Source organism: Phacochoerus africanus, chromosome 3, assembly GCF_016906955.1.
Source record: "Phacochoerus africanus isolate WHEZ1 chromosome 3, ROS_Pafr_v1, whole genome shotgun sequence".
NCBI lineage: Eukaryota > Metazoa > Chordata > Mammalia > Artiodactyla > Suidae > Phacochoerus > Phacochoerus africanus.
This window is the reverse complement of record NC_062546.1, coordinates 22,063,687-22,078,632: the sequence shown is the minus strand read 5'-3', so window position 1 is coordinate 22,078,632 and position 14,946 is coordinate 22,063,687. Positions and strand designations below refer to the sequence as shown.

General features: G+C 42.4%; 1 protein-coding gene across 3 annotated transcripts in view; it reads left to right on the top strand.

Moving 5' to 3' along the window:
• RPRD1B (regulation of nuclear pre-mRNA domain containing 1B) overlaps positions 1 to 10,377 on the top strand; it is a 53,522-nt gene extending 43,145 nt beyond the window's left edge. The window contains exons 7-8 of one of the 3 annotated variants that reach the window (XR_007133859.1): positions 901 to 1,013; positions 7,752 to 7,883. Coding sequence is in view for 1 of the 3 variants with exons in the window: in XM_047771116.1 (XP_047627072.1) it covers positions 7,752 to 7,901 (150 nt within the window). In the remaining 2 variants the exon portion in view is untranslated. Of the gene's footprint in view, positions 1 to 900; positions 1,014 to 7,751 lie in introns of all 3 variants that reach the window. The other 2 variants (XR_007133860.1, XM_047771116.1) reach the window with 2 other exon arrangements.
• Positions 10,378 to 14,946: the final 4,569 nt, after the last annotated feature.

Here is a 14,946-nt window from a genome sequence, read left to right as displayed (position 1 = left end):
AGAAGCCTGTTCCATTTGATTCCTACACTAGATGGTTGGATTGCTCTGAGAATGCTCCTCTAATTGTAGTCATTTTTGTCATTTTCCCTTCTGGGGAATACTTTATGTACCATTGAGGGGTCAGAGAGGCGTTTACCCCCTCTGCTTCTCTTTCTTTTCTTTTCTTTCTTTCTTTCTTTTTTTTTTTTTTTTTTGCCACACCCAAGGCATGTAGAAGTTCCTGGGTCGTAGATCAAACCCATGCCACAGCAGTGACAGCTGCTAGACCCTTAAACCTCTGCACCTCAAGAGAACTCCTCCCCTCTGCCCCTCTTGAGCTCTTGTGGCTGGACTCATGATAAAAGTGACAGAGGCAGATGAAGAGGAGAAGCAGAAGCGCATTTTTAGTCATGCACACAGAGATCTCATAGAAGTAGGACCAATGAAGTGGCTGAGACAGGCAGCTTTTTTAGACTTTAAACAGGCAATAAATTTGTGAAGAATTGACAGCAACAGGAAACTTGGGTTTGAAGTGCTTAATTAGAAAATAAACAGTTTGGGCTTGGGGTAGTAAATTTAAAAAGTAACGGTGTTTGTTTATACAGACTCCTTGACTCTGAATTCTGTCTCTGACAATAAGGGGGTTCTAACCTCTAGCTGCAGAGAGTAAGCCATTCACATTAGATTTATTTCCTGCTTTTCAGGGAAACAGGAGGGTCAGATTTTTTTTTTTTTTCTTTTCTTGCATCATTCTCAGAAAACATCAGTTCAGAATAATCAATATGCTATTGTGGCCATAGATGGGGGTGGCCCATTCTGAGCCCAGCAGTACTTTTATTACCACTTTTGGTGATGGAGCTGAGAGGCCCTGAGTACTGGAATTGGAGCCACAACTTCCTCTTTTCCTTGTATCTTCCCCAGCATCTTACTCAGCAGCTCCAGCCCTGCTGTGACACCCAGAATGTATCATTTTGAAATGTCGCAGCTGCCACTAAGTCATATGGAGCATGGAGCTGGCTGGGAGAGAGGTACAGGTCAGTAATGGTTTTGTTTTGTTTTGTTGTTAATGTTCTGCATAGATCCTTGGAGAAGAATTAAAAGCAGCATTCTTATTTTCAGTCCGAAGAGTTATATATTGTATTTTCCCTTTTAAAAAAATGAATGAAAGAGAGAATTAATTCATTGTGGTTTAAGTAAAATCTGTGATTTCTAAGTGTAGCTCCTGTGAACCTCGGTGGCAAGAGCTAAGCGTCCTGGCAGGATGAGGGGGCTGAGTGAGCCTGTTCAGTAATATTAGGGCAGGGGTCAGCATCCCCGTCCTGCCTGGCTCTCGCCCTTCATGTGATAAAGCTATTCTTTGCCTTAAATGCAGTGTGGCAGGTCACCTTTAAAGCAGGGCCCTTCATAAACTTCTTTGTGCACAGTAACCCTTTATGACTCTAAACTGGGAGTAGCTGAGCAGTGGGTGATTTTTATATACAGTATGTCCTATAGCACAACAGGGCAAGAAAAAGAAAAACGTGAGTCTTGTTACTAGAAATCTTATCAAATCAAATCCCTGCCTGTGGTGTTATTTCTAACATAAATTTTCTCATGTAAATACTTCTTTGCAAGAAAACTCTAGGTTTGACAGTGTTTACATTTTAATTGGTGTTTATTAACATGAGTTGCTAGAAGAAATGCTTATAATTTTGTTTTTGAAAATGAAATTCCTGTAGAAAGGTCGTTGCAGTGTCAACCCCTGTCATTTCTGACCATCTTGTCCCCAGCTCATCTACAGCACGGCAGGTTGTGTCTGCCTTGCTTCCTTCAGCCAGTTGTCTTGGTGCTCTGGGCCGGTCTGTGTTCCCATAGTATCAGCTGGATCCACACGTCTTCCCTTGCAAGTTCGGAGAGTATGAGGCAAGATTCCAGATCTTTGCTTGGAGCATAAATCATAGGCATTATCTTAGAACTGCACATAGGGCCTATACTGTCTATATTTTAAACATTTTTTCGCTGTTCATCACAGGTGCCCACTTTCCCCTCTACCCCCTCTCCTCAAGGGTTTGAAACTGGGCAGTGGTAACAGCAGATCTGGTGGAACCCTGACCTGTTTCCTGGCTCCCTGTGACCTCGCGGGGGGCGGGGGGTTGCTGCAGTAGGTGCATGTAGCCCAGGGGGGGATTCAGCTCAATCCTTCACCTCTGCCCACCACCCTGGTATAAATTATGCATGAGCCGGGGAAGAAAAGCAGCAGAGCTACCTGGGTTTGCCTTGCCTTTTCTTGTTTAAGATTGGTAGTGAGGGAAAAGGCAAGTGTCTGAAGAGTGCAAAAAAGAGCCATGGGGATCGTGGGTGAGGTGACCCAGCGGTGGGGAGAGAAGAATGATGAGCAGGATCGGTGCATCAGTGTTATCTGCTTGTGTAAATGGTGCAGGTCTTGATCTCTCAAATTCCTGTACCAGGCAGGGTAGCATGAGCCTTAGATTAAAGGCTAAATCCTCTGTTACACACCAGTGTAAGGTATTTTAAACAAAGATCACGTGATCCCCTTGACACATCGTTTCTCTGAGTAGTACTTGGCAGAGATTGTGGGATGCAGCACACTTTAGTAACTCACAAGAATTTGAATGGGTTTCAGTACTTTAAAGTTGTTTTCGTGTTGTCATGAAAAGAAGCTTGGGTCTCTGCTGAGCACAGGAGTTGCTGTGGGCTTGGTTTGGAACCTCATAGTAGCAGAGCTTGTGGACCATACTTGTTAGAAGGCAGGCTAGTAGGTTGAGGAAAAAAAGACTCTTGGATTCTCCTAAGGTCTGTCTCCCCTGCCTCTTCAAAACCTAAGAGAATAACTAGGAAGGCAGTGCCATTACCTGACCGAGGGAGCATAACAAGAGAGACAACTGGGAGGCAAGTGAAGGCCAGATTTGTATTTGGGAGGTAGTTTGGTTTAGATTCATTCTTTGTGTTGGTCCATGGCAGCATTTATAGATGGCTATGTTTGGAAAAGATTGTATCTAATTAAAAAAAAAGTGGGGGGGGGTAGGAGATCATAGAGTTAGTTACTACTAAATTTATTTAGGGGACTGTAAAATTACTATAGCCTCAGTTTGACCTAATCAGAGCTTGCTGTGAATTCTAATCTGCTTATCTCTCCTCAAGGTATTAAGCTGAGTCATTAAATGGTCCCAGTTAAGCAGGTACATGTTTTAACAGTTTTAAAGGCAGTCTTTACCTGTATGTGGATATTCAGGGTGTATGCCTTGTCACTCTGGCTGATGGATTTTAACCTCTTGGCCCATAGGTCTGTTTTTTTTTTTTTTTTTTTTTTAAGGCTGTTTTTAAAAACAGTTTTAGGTTCACAGCAAAATTAAGAGAAAGGTACAAAGATTTCCCATATTCTTACTGTCCCCACACATGTACAGTTGCCCCAATATTAGCATCCTCCAGAAATGGTACATTTGTAACGGATAATGAACCTACATTGACACATGTTAATCATTTAAAGTCTTTAGTTTTCATTAGGGTTCACATTGGTGTTGCCCATTCTATGAGTTTGGGCAAATGTATGATTCATCATTATAGTATTATCACTATTCTAAAGGTCGTTTCTGCTTCACCTGTTCATCCCTGCATCCCTCCAACCTTGTCTCCATAGTTTTGCCTTTCCCAGAATGTCTCTTCAGGTTGGCTTTTCACTAAATATGTGTTTAAGGTTTCTCTGTGTCTTTTCATGGCCTCATAGCTCATTTCTTTTTAGTGCTGAATAATACTCTGTTGTTTGGATGTACCAAGCTTTATCCATTCACCTACCGAAAGGACATCTTAGTTGCTTCCATCTTTTGCCAGTTGTGAGTAAGGCTGCTCTAACATCATGTGCAGGTATTTGTGTGGGCAGATGTATTCAACTCTTTTGAGTAAATACCAACAAGTGTGATTGTTGGATCATATGCTAAGTGTACGTTTAGTTTTGTAAGAAACTGCCAAGCAGTCAGTCTTTCAGTGTTGCTGTACATTTTGCATTCCCATTAGCAGTGTACTTGAACATTCCTCTTGCTCCCCATCTTCACCAACATGTGCTATTGTCAGTGTTCTGGACTTCCAGCTTTTCTAAGCGGTGTGTGGTGGTATCTCAGTGTTCTTTCAATTTGCATTTTCCTAGTGACATGTGATGTCTTTCACAGACATTTTCTCCTAGTCTCTGGCTTATCTTTTCAGAGTAGAAATTTTTCATTTTAATGAAGTCCAGCTTATCAGTTCCTTCATGGATTATGCCATTGGTGTTGTATCTAAAAAGTCATCACCAAACCGAAGATCATCTAGATTTTCTTCTGTTATCTTCTAAGAGTTTATAGTTTTGTGTTTTACATTTAGGTCTACGATTTGTTTTAGTTTTTATAAAGGATGTGAGATTTGTTATCTAGATTTAGCTTTTTGCATGTGCAATTGTTTCAGCACCATTGTTGAAAAATACTGACTTTTCTCCACTGTATTGCCTTTGTTCCTTTGTCAAAGATCAATTGACTATTTACATGGGTCTATTTCTGGGCTCTATTCTGTTGTGCATTGATCTGTTTGTCTGTTCTTTTGCCAGTACTCTGTTGTCTTGATTATCACAGCTTAGCACAGTAAGTCTTAAGAGTCAGGTATTGTCTAACTTTGTTGTTCTCTTTTAATATTTGCTGACTCTTAAGAATCTTTTGCCTCTCCATATCAACTTTAAAATTAGTTTGTTTACATCTACATAATAACTTGTTGTGGTTTTTATTGAGATTGCCTTGGATCTATAGGTCAAGTTGGGGAGAACTGACGTCTTTTAGTATTGAATCTTCTTATCCATGAACATGAAATACCTCTCCATTTATTTTCTTCTTCTTTGTTCAGTCATCAGAATTTTGTAGTTTTCCTCCTATAAATCATATAAATATTTTTTAGATTTATACTTAAGTATTTCATTGTTTTAAGTGCTAATGTAAATGGTATTGAATTTTAATTTCAAATTCCACTAGTTCACTGTTGGTATGTAGGAAAAGTGATTGACTTCTGTATATTACCTTGTATCTTGCAAGTCTGTGTTTTTTAATCCTTTTCAGTGAGTACCACTTTCATCCTTTCTCAGGCTCATGAACCTGCTTTTAAAATAGAAATCTGTATGGGAAGAGGATGAGAAGAAATCTCTGTGACACAAGCAGGTGTAGGCAGGATCTATCCACTTTTAGGCCTGACCAGGGGAACATATTTTCTTTTATTAAAATGAAGTTTCTTTGATGATATCTAGAATATAATAGCAGCGTAAGCACGATGAGATACACACACAAACCCTTAATTAAGAACAAATTAGATCTTTGTTTTTATTTTTGTTTTTAAAGATTGCCTTTAGGAGTTCCTGTCGTGGCTCAGTGGTTAATGAATCTGACTAGGAACCACGAGGGTACACGTTCGATCCCTGGCCTTGCTCAGTGGGTTAAGGATCCAGCGTTGCTGTGAGCTGTGGTGTAGGTCGCAGACGTGGCTCGGATCCCGCGTTGCTGTGGCTCTGGTGTAGGCCTGTGGCTGCAGCTCCGATTAGACCCCTAGCCTGGGAACCTCCATATGCCTCAGGAGCGGCTCTAGAAAAAAGGCATAAAGACAAAAAATAAAAATAAAAATAAAATAAAGATTGCCTTTAAAGAGAGTTACTTGAGCTTACGGTACTGTGGGGTATTAGATCAGCTACCTTTACTTTTGACCTCAGGTGGACTTGCTAAGTTAACCTGAGGATCACCCAAGAGTGAGGAACCTTGGATTCTGATCCCAAGAGGACTCAATATAGACTTGCTGATTTTCAGACTGTACTTGAGGAATTCCTTCAACTGTCTTGTAGCTGCCAAGAGTGGATGCCAAGAGTTGAGGTGGCTTTCACTTGTTAGCTTTGGTCAGAGGAGCTGGGCAGGGAGCAAGGATCTTCCTGTTGTTAATGCACTGGGCAGTTCATTAGATACCTGTTTATAGGATCTTCTGGGCATGTGGACACTGGGTGAAGCAGGTGGGTCCCATCCTAGCCTTCTGGTGCTTGCTGGTTTGATGGGGGAGTCACTATTAATAATGTACTTATTAAGGCATTTTTTAGTTGTATTAAGTCTACAAAGGAAAGAAATGGGATGCCAGGACTTGTCCCTTGTCTCTGCATTTGATGGCTTGTGTGAGCAGCTTTCAGTTCAGGGTTCAGGTGGAAGGCTGACTACCTGCAGTCATGTGGGGAACAGAGCCTCCCTGCCCATTTCCCCAATTCCCCTCTCTCACTCCTTGCTTGGAATTTGTCTTTACAACTTGAACTCAGTGCTCTTCATTTAACCCATTTCCTGTCTTCTCACTCTTCCTAGGAGTGCTTACGTTTATGCCCTCAGACTCTGCTTCTCTAAGTATGCTATGAAGGAATCTGGAACTTGAATACAAATCTTATGGGTGGTACAGTTTCTTCATCTTCAGATAAGGAAGGATGAGGGAAGAGGGAACATGTCCACAGTCACGCAGCCACTTAGAGTCAGAGCCAGAATTAAACCCAGGGCTTTGTGTCTCAGCCCAGTGCTTTCTGTTACATTCCTACAGGAGAGGCTTTAGTCAGCAAGGGCGCAGCCTCAGGAGCCTCCTTGTCGCTGCAGAAACATGGAGCAGGGTGACACAGCTGGAGGAGAAAAGGCAGGCCCCGAGGGGGCCATAAACCACAGATCTCACGTGGCCCAGGGTTGTTATTCTGTACAGATTTACCAGGAGGGCCTTTAGCTGGGAGCTGAAGAAAGAAAATAGTATATTCAGTTTCTGTCACCAGGGGAGTCATATTTTAGAGGAACATAGAAATCTAACATGGAGAGAGCACGTAAGGCAGTCTGTTAGGGACGCAGTGCTCAGGAAGCCCAGCGGAGACGGAGACCAATCTCTTGGATGAGGAGGAAAGATTTTTCTGGAGAGGGTGAGACTCAGCAAGTAGGCAGAGGAGTGGAGTCAGGACTTTGTGGGGAGCAAGAAAAGAAAGGGATTCTTTCAGGCTCGAGGGAATCCTGAACAGATAGCCTGTGCACGAGGGTTGGGAAGTTGTGAGAAGTACATTTGGGCAGGAGCTAATTTTAGAAGACCTTGAGCTCAGAGCAGTCCTGGCGATAGAACGGTGCCAGGCTTCGCTTTCTCAGAGGAATGACTTGATGGAAGCTGTGCTTCTGCAAGATAAGTCTGGCATGTTTAGGGAAGACTACTAGAAGGCCTCAGCAGGGCCTTGCTGCAGTCACTCCGGTGTGGAATGAGGAAGTTCTGGACACAGCTGATGGCAGTGGGACTTTTGATTTTCTATAGTCCTTGTCTACGAAAATGATCATCTCAGTTAATCGAAGTTTAACACAGAAAATAGAGCTTTATAGTGATTTTCCTAGCCATGTCAAGGTGGAACCTTCAAAATAATTGTAAAGCTCAGGCTTTATTTTATAAAGTATTTTGAAATGGATAAGAACCAAAGACACTACACGTATAAAACGTCACATATTTTTACTTTCAGATCTCAAGTGCTAAGTTAAATACCATTTAATCCGCTATTACTGAACTCCAGAACTTTTCTTTTTTATATAAAGTTTTGACTTTTGAGAGTTTGAAAACCCAAATGTTATAGTTTAGCTGAATTGGGGGCGGGGGGGGCGAGGGAGCACAGGGGCAATCTGGTGAGGAGCACGTAGAGCAAGAGGGTAGAGTATCTGTATCAGTTCCTTAAACCTAAATCTCAGTGCGCACCCACACTTAACTGCGTTGTCTTCTCTCTGTCTCCTCAGGAGTATAAACAGAAGCTTGCTCGGGTAACCCAGGTCCGCAAGGAGCTGAAGTCCCATATTCAGAGTTTGCCAGACCTCTCCTTGCTGCCCAACGTCACAGGGGGCTTGGCCCCCCTGCCCTCTGCTGGTGACCTGTTTTCAACTGACTAGGGCAGGTGTTGTGCCCCAGATTCCCATCTCTACCAGCAGAACGAAGAGGGAAAGTCATGGTTGGAAGTAACCTAGTAGCCCCCGATTCTGTCCCTCCTTCCACTTGGCCCCCCAGCCTCAAGAAAGAACCACAGACTGACTCCTCTCCGGCCTCTCCTGTTGAGCACAATTCAGAACAGTGGCGAGTGGAATCCAATTTAGATTTATATTTGGAAAGAATACAAACTGTCACACTTCATGTTTCCATGCCCCTGTTGGTTTCCATTCTTAGCTCTCTCTTTACACCTAAGAAGTTATGAAAATCATGTGTACTCCTGTAAGCTTTCAGAAGAATCTTATCCCTCATGACAGCATTGTGTTGTGAAAGCAGCTTCTCCTTTCTGAGCTGGGCTTGTTCAAGTTCAGTACAAACAAGCTTCCACTGAGGGGCTTAGTCTGGAGTCATTGGCTTTCCTGGCTGCCGTTCACCCCAAAGGTTGGAGGCACGACTGTGGAACAGCTTCGCCATAAAGAGTTTGCCAAATCTCTGAGTCTCTCTTCCCATGCATGGCTTCTAGCAGTGCGCCGTCAGAGGTCAGGTGCATTTGTTCTCTCAGCAGACTAGAGACTCTAGCAGTAAGATTCAAAGCTGATCTGGGACATGAAGTCCCAGTTCAGAGACAGACTAACGGGGATAAGTTACTTGCTCTAGGTTCCCACCAGTAACCTTTCCAGGCTGCACTTCTCAACAGTCCCACTGCCAGAGAGCATGTTCCTAGAAACATGATCTTTGCTTCAATTGGTTGTGAAGGTAGGTGTTAGAAATGGCACTGGTGGACCCCAAAATCTATAGGCATACTGGGTGTCTGGGCTCTGCGTGGAAATTGTTTTGAGCCTTTATTTTGGGGAGTAGGGCACACACTAACATTTAATGCACTGCGTGGGTACATGTGCACAGCATGGTGACTGAGCTTGAATATCTCCCCTGCAGATGTGACACGCTGTGCATGTTTGTCTGTCTTTCAGTTCACACCACTGCACGTGTCCATGTGCCCCCAGGAGGAGGCATATTTTGCATCGGATGTTATTGAATAGCTCATCTCCGGAAGGGGGAAAGTGAGGGGTATTAATTGGGGATTTTAATTCCATTATCATGCCAGCTGACATTATGACTATATAATGTAGTTAGAATTTTTATCTTGCTTTTAGTAAAGATTAGGTCTGCTGACTGTAAATCATTCTAATTTGGCAGGCTTATTTTTGACATTGGAAAGGGCAGAAAACAATTTGCCCCAATAGTGTAATAGGAATTATAGCCCAGAGGCTGAAATCCAAAAGCTGTAAAAAGGAATTCAGTGGAGGGGGCTTCAGAATCCCCATTATTTTGAGTTGCTGTATTCAGGATTACCAAAAAGCCAATTACATGTAATTTTACATGTTCAGCGTGTTAGAACATAACCTCTGTTTTAAAAAGCGTAGCAGGCTTCCCTTCAAGAAGCTCTCCTGCCTGCCATGAAATAAAAATGATGAAAAGTCATAGCAGGTATGCAGTTTAACTGTGTAGAATCTAGTAGCATTTAAGCTATTTTTCAGATTGAATATGGACTGTGTGTTTGCATATTGACACTGCCTGTTGTCCTGTAATTATTAAATTAATGCGTCTATATAGTTGTTCTCCCAGAGGCCGTAGGGCAGTAAATTACCAAAACTGCAAAATAAATTCCAGTCTTTGCTGTTTCTGCACATAAGCCCCCTCCCCACATGATGTGCTGCTTTAGTCCTGCATATGAGCTTGCTTCTCAACAGACCCATCTTGGACATTCTCTATGCTTTCTTTTACCAGGGAAGCCAAATCCAGCCATAAACCACCAAAAAGGTGTGGTAGACATTTGCTCTGATCAGCTAGATGAAAGTGTTACAGTGGATTTCGCTCACTGCTGTGTTTTATCTGATTGAGTCTTTGACCAGCAATTGGTGCATAATTACTATAGCAAGGGCAAGAAATGAAACCGTAGCAATTATGTAAATGAATGTGTTGGCCTCGTAACACCTGTTACTAGTAGACTTCCTGTGAGGAAGTTAGTTCTTTTTTTTTGTTTGTTTTTCAATGAAATGCTTTTGTTTTGAATCTTAATTCTCCAGCATCCTCCCCAAGTGTGCTTATTACTTCATTTGTTTAATTTAAATGACCCTTTCTCCTTGTATGTATGAGGTGATCTGGCGGGGTGGGGTAGGTGGTTGTTTTGTGTTTTCCTTACCTATAGGGCATCCATCGGCCTCAGAGACCTTTCCTTTAGGTCATATTCCTCAGAAAGTCTTCAATCTTCTTTTTGTTTTTTGTTTTTGTTTTTTTCTTAAAGAATATTTTTAAAGCTTAAATTTGTATATTAATTTAGGACTTTATTTAGAAGTATAGGCTGCCATTGGTGGTAGCAGTATATTCTGAAATGTCTCATAGATATATATTTTTGAATAAAGATGGTGTTGTTGAACGACATTGTGTGATTTTTTTTTTCTGTCTCCCATTAGGGAACACCCAAGGCTTCCTTTGTAATCAGCGGGTAATGAGTAATCACCAATGGAGATTGTGCTGTCCGCACAGAATCTTGTCTCTTAGGAATTTTTGTGACTGCTCCGTGGCCCATAAATACTCAGCACTTAGATAGTATTTTTTGGTTCTTTCTAGGGGTGTAGTTAGCTTTAATTAGCCAGTCCACACAGTACCCAGGAGAGGTACTGCCAGAGTTTTATCTTCCTTGTGCAGAAGTAGGACTGGTGGAGAGAGGTTAAACCGCTCTTTCCCTAGTACCACACAGTCTCTGTCTGACAGATTAAAACTTGGAAGTTCTTTGATTTCAGCACTTCTGTTCGCACCACTAGGCCTCCTGAGAGAGATTTGATTTTGGCAGTACAGTGAAAGCCACTCTGAATAGTAAGAAGAAAAATGCAAGATAATTGCAAACCCAAGTGGTATATCATTTTAAAACATTTTTGTGGGGTTTTTTCCCTTTGAAATTCCGTGAAGAGCATATTGACTGAGCATTATTGGTTAAAACACAAAGTAATAAAAGTGGTTCGAAATTGGTTCCTTTGAAGTAATTGAGATGTTTAGGAGGATGGTTTTAACCTTTCTTGCTGGATGAGGGCAGCATTCACCCAAAGGAGTGCAGTTACTCATTTATCCCATTTGTCTCACGGTGCAGAAAACTGCTGCAGCCATGGTCCTTTGAGGAGAAAGGCAACTCAGGTTGAAGTCCAGATTTGAGGAGCTGAGACTATGCATTAACCAGGTTCTGTCTTAAAATATCAAGGTTGAATGTAATATGTGAATCTCAGGAGACAAGATCTCCTTCTGTGTCCCCAGGTTTCATGGCCTAGTTAATGTCTTCCCTCCTACCTATAAATAGTAAGTCTATAATTCCTCTGGTTTAATTAGCACTTCAGGCTACAAAATGTGACTCTGAGGTCCTCAGAGCTGAAGGTAGAACTACCCAAGAGTTCATGAATCTGTCAAAATGCTTAACTTTTGTGATGAGAGCCATTAACTCTGTGTGACCTTCCTAGGCAAAAGCACTTTTCTCGGTCAGCCTCAGTTTTCTTATCTTTGCAGTGTATCGGACTAAATTATTTCTAGGCACCCTGCCAGCCCTAAAGCATGTGATGGTTATGTTACAGGAGAAGAATGCTGGATGGCATGTCCTAGGTTTCCAATAAATAGTATTTGATAGGTAGGTTAATAATATCATCATTGTACTGTATATGGTTTTTTAAAAATATATATGAAGTCCTGGAGACTAGCCAACAAGAGGAAGAACGTGAGAGACAGTGCCAGGTCTAGGAAGAGCACTGGGCACAAACAGTCGGCCTTTGGTTTATTTGAGACCTTGAAAGAAAAGGCCACTCTCAGACAAATACTGTCTGATATCAGTTATATGTGGAATCTAAAAAATAAACTAGTGAATATTAACAAAAACGAAGCTGACTCACAGAGCAAAACTAGTGGTTACCAGTGGGGAGGGACAGTACGGGTGTGGAAAAGTGGGAGGCACACACTGCTGGGTATAAGATGGGTAAGAGCAGCGTTCCTGCTGTGGCTCAGCAGTAACGAACCCAACTAGTATCCATGAGGATGTGGGTTCAGTCCCTGGCCTCGTTCAGTGGGTTAAGGATCCAGCGTTGCCATGAGCTGTGGTGTAGGTCACAGATATGGCCCAGATCCTGTGGGGCTGTGGCTGTGGTGGAGGCTGAGAGCTACAGCTCCGATTTGACCCCTAACCTGGCAACTTCCATGTGTCACATGTGCAGCCCTAAAAAGCAAAAAAAAAAAAAAAAACAGGCTCAAGGGTGTGCTGTATAGCACAAGGAATATAAACAATATTTTGTGTTAACTATAAATGGAAGGGAATCTTTAAAAATTACATAACTAATAAAAGGAAATTTTAAGAAAAAAATAAATTGACTTATCTAAAAAAAAAAAAAGCCACTCTCCAACCTGGTTTGCCATCTTATTTTCTCTTAAGATCATTCATCTGGCTAAACTCATTTCTCATTGCCGCCTCTGTGGGATTTTCCATTTAAAAATCATTCTTCCACTCTGAGGCACAGATTCAATTAAGAATCCATTATTCTCCTGTACAGTAGATTGGGATTCACACAGCTTTATCTAATGTTGAAAGCCCAGTTTGTTCAATTTTTTTTTAAGACTCTGAAATAGTTATTTCACATTAAGAACTCACTTCTACCACTGGTTTGATAAATATTAAAATTAGCAGTGTGAATCAGAATTTAATTCTTTTTACGAATAAGAGGCAGCTAGCTGTAACAAATAATAACCCCCATCCTTCCGATCTCCTCTCGCTGTGATGACCATGGGCAAGTCCCTCTGCCTTTTGGGAGCTCAGCTGCTGCTTAAAGGACATGAAGGAGGTTGACCTCTGAAATCCTTCCCAGATCTAAAATCCTGCAACTAGTCTTTCAGAATATTTCTTCCTACTGAGAATCTTATTAATAATACCTCACTCTGTAGATTTTTAAAAACCAATTATCTGTATGAACTCTTGAAATCAATGAGTCAAAGTGGTTACAAACATACCTATTAATAACTTTAAATGAGATATGTGTAAAAAGGGCCTAGTACCATCTCTGAGACAAATTAGAAGCTCAATAGTAGCTGTTAACTGTATTTAGTAAAGATTGTAGGTATTTAAATGCACATATAACAAGAGGTTAAAATAAATGTTTTTTGGAAGGCAGCAATAGACAGCACATACCTAGACTATATGCTGTATTTATACAATGGAGATGATAAAACCTGTAGCCCTCTCAAACTTCCTCAGCCACCTTGAGGGTATAAAAGCAAAGTTAGAGTTGAAAGAGGAGAATTTTTGGTGGGGCTTTCTTTGAAGAGAGACATTTGTGTGTGTGGAGCCTCCTAAGGGAGGGTAGTAGGTGCCAGTTGCCCCTCACCTCAAGGCTGGGGAAAAGGGCCTCGGGGGAACTTAATGCGTGTCCCCCGTAGGGTGACAATCCCGTGGACTACACAGACCCTGGCCTGGAAAAATCTAAAGGATGAGATACCAGTGAGTGGCAGGGTGCTTTGACGATGGCCCAAAGAAGAGGTGGCAGGGGTGGGTCTAACTTCCCCTCCTGGAGCTGGCGGGGGCAGGGGGTGCGTGCAGGCCTCCGCAGGACCAGATGTGGGCTGCATGCAAGAGCACTGGCATGCGGTCATCTCGGAGGCTGACCAAGAGGTGAGGGTTCCGACTTCCAGTGCTGGCAAAGGAGCAGAAAGCAGAGCCACGGGGGAAGGCATCACCCCGAGAGATCCCTGGGGCATGAAGATGGAATGACTGGGAGGAAGGAGAGGATGGATGAACCACCCTGACGAGCGTCAGAGGGGCCCGCATGAAATAGACGCAGTTAAACGCTTGCCAAGCCTGTGCCCGGTCACCACAATGCCTCAACTAAGGATTTTTTTCCTGGCTTTACCCTCCTTTCCTCAGCCCTATCCTGGAAGGGTCAGAAACCTCTTAATGCACAAGCAAGGCCTCACCTCCCGGATGCAGTCTTCCAGTCTGCGGTTGGCGGCAAGCCCAGAGAAGCCTCAACCTCAAATGATAAGCCAGTTTGGGACTTCCCTGGTGGCTCAGCGGGTTAAGGACCTGGCATTTTCACCGCTATGGCTTGGGTCACTGCTTTGCCACAGGTTTGATCCCTGGTCCAGGAACTTCTACATGCCACGGGAGTGCCCCTTCCCCCCCAAAAAAGAAAGAAAAAGATGATAAGCTGTTTTGATTATAACACATATTGGACATTTAAATTTCTGAACTGAGGCTGTTTTGCACCTTAAGTGTGACTACAGGATGATATTGTTATTATTGTTGTTAAATAAGATTGACTAGAGAAGTTGTAGAGGCCTGACTTTTCTTCTCGAGTTAAGGGATAAGCTAATCCCATAAACAGAGTTTCAAGGGATGGTAGGAGACAAAAATAAAGTTGCTTTGTGATTGTAATTCTACAAGCCTACTTGTTCATTTTGTTCATTGTAACGGTTACATACATGATTTTTTTTTTTTTGCTTTTTTTAGGGCCGCACCCACAGCATATGGAGGTTCCCAGGCTAGGGGTCTAATCAGAGCTACAGCTGCCGGCCTATACCACAGCCACAACAACGCCAGATCCGAGCCACATCTGCAACCTACACCACAGCACTGCAACGATGGATCCTTAACCCACTGAGCGAAGCCAGGGATTGAACCCACAACTTCCTGGTTCCTAGTGGGATTCATTTCCGCTGTGCCACAATGGGAACTCCCTACACGTGATTTCTTTTATGACCTTTAATTCTTGATTCACTATTTTAGTTTCGCTAACTTAGTTCATTTCCACAACTTCAATTTGTTTCTTAATTAGTAAATTCAAAAATTATCCTGGGAGTTCCTGTTGTGGCTCAGCGGAAACGAATGTTTAATGGGCACTTAATAGGCACTCCCAAGCCCCTAGCAACCACTTATCTGCTTTTTGTCTTGATGAAATTGCCTATGCTGGATATATAATATAAATGGAA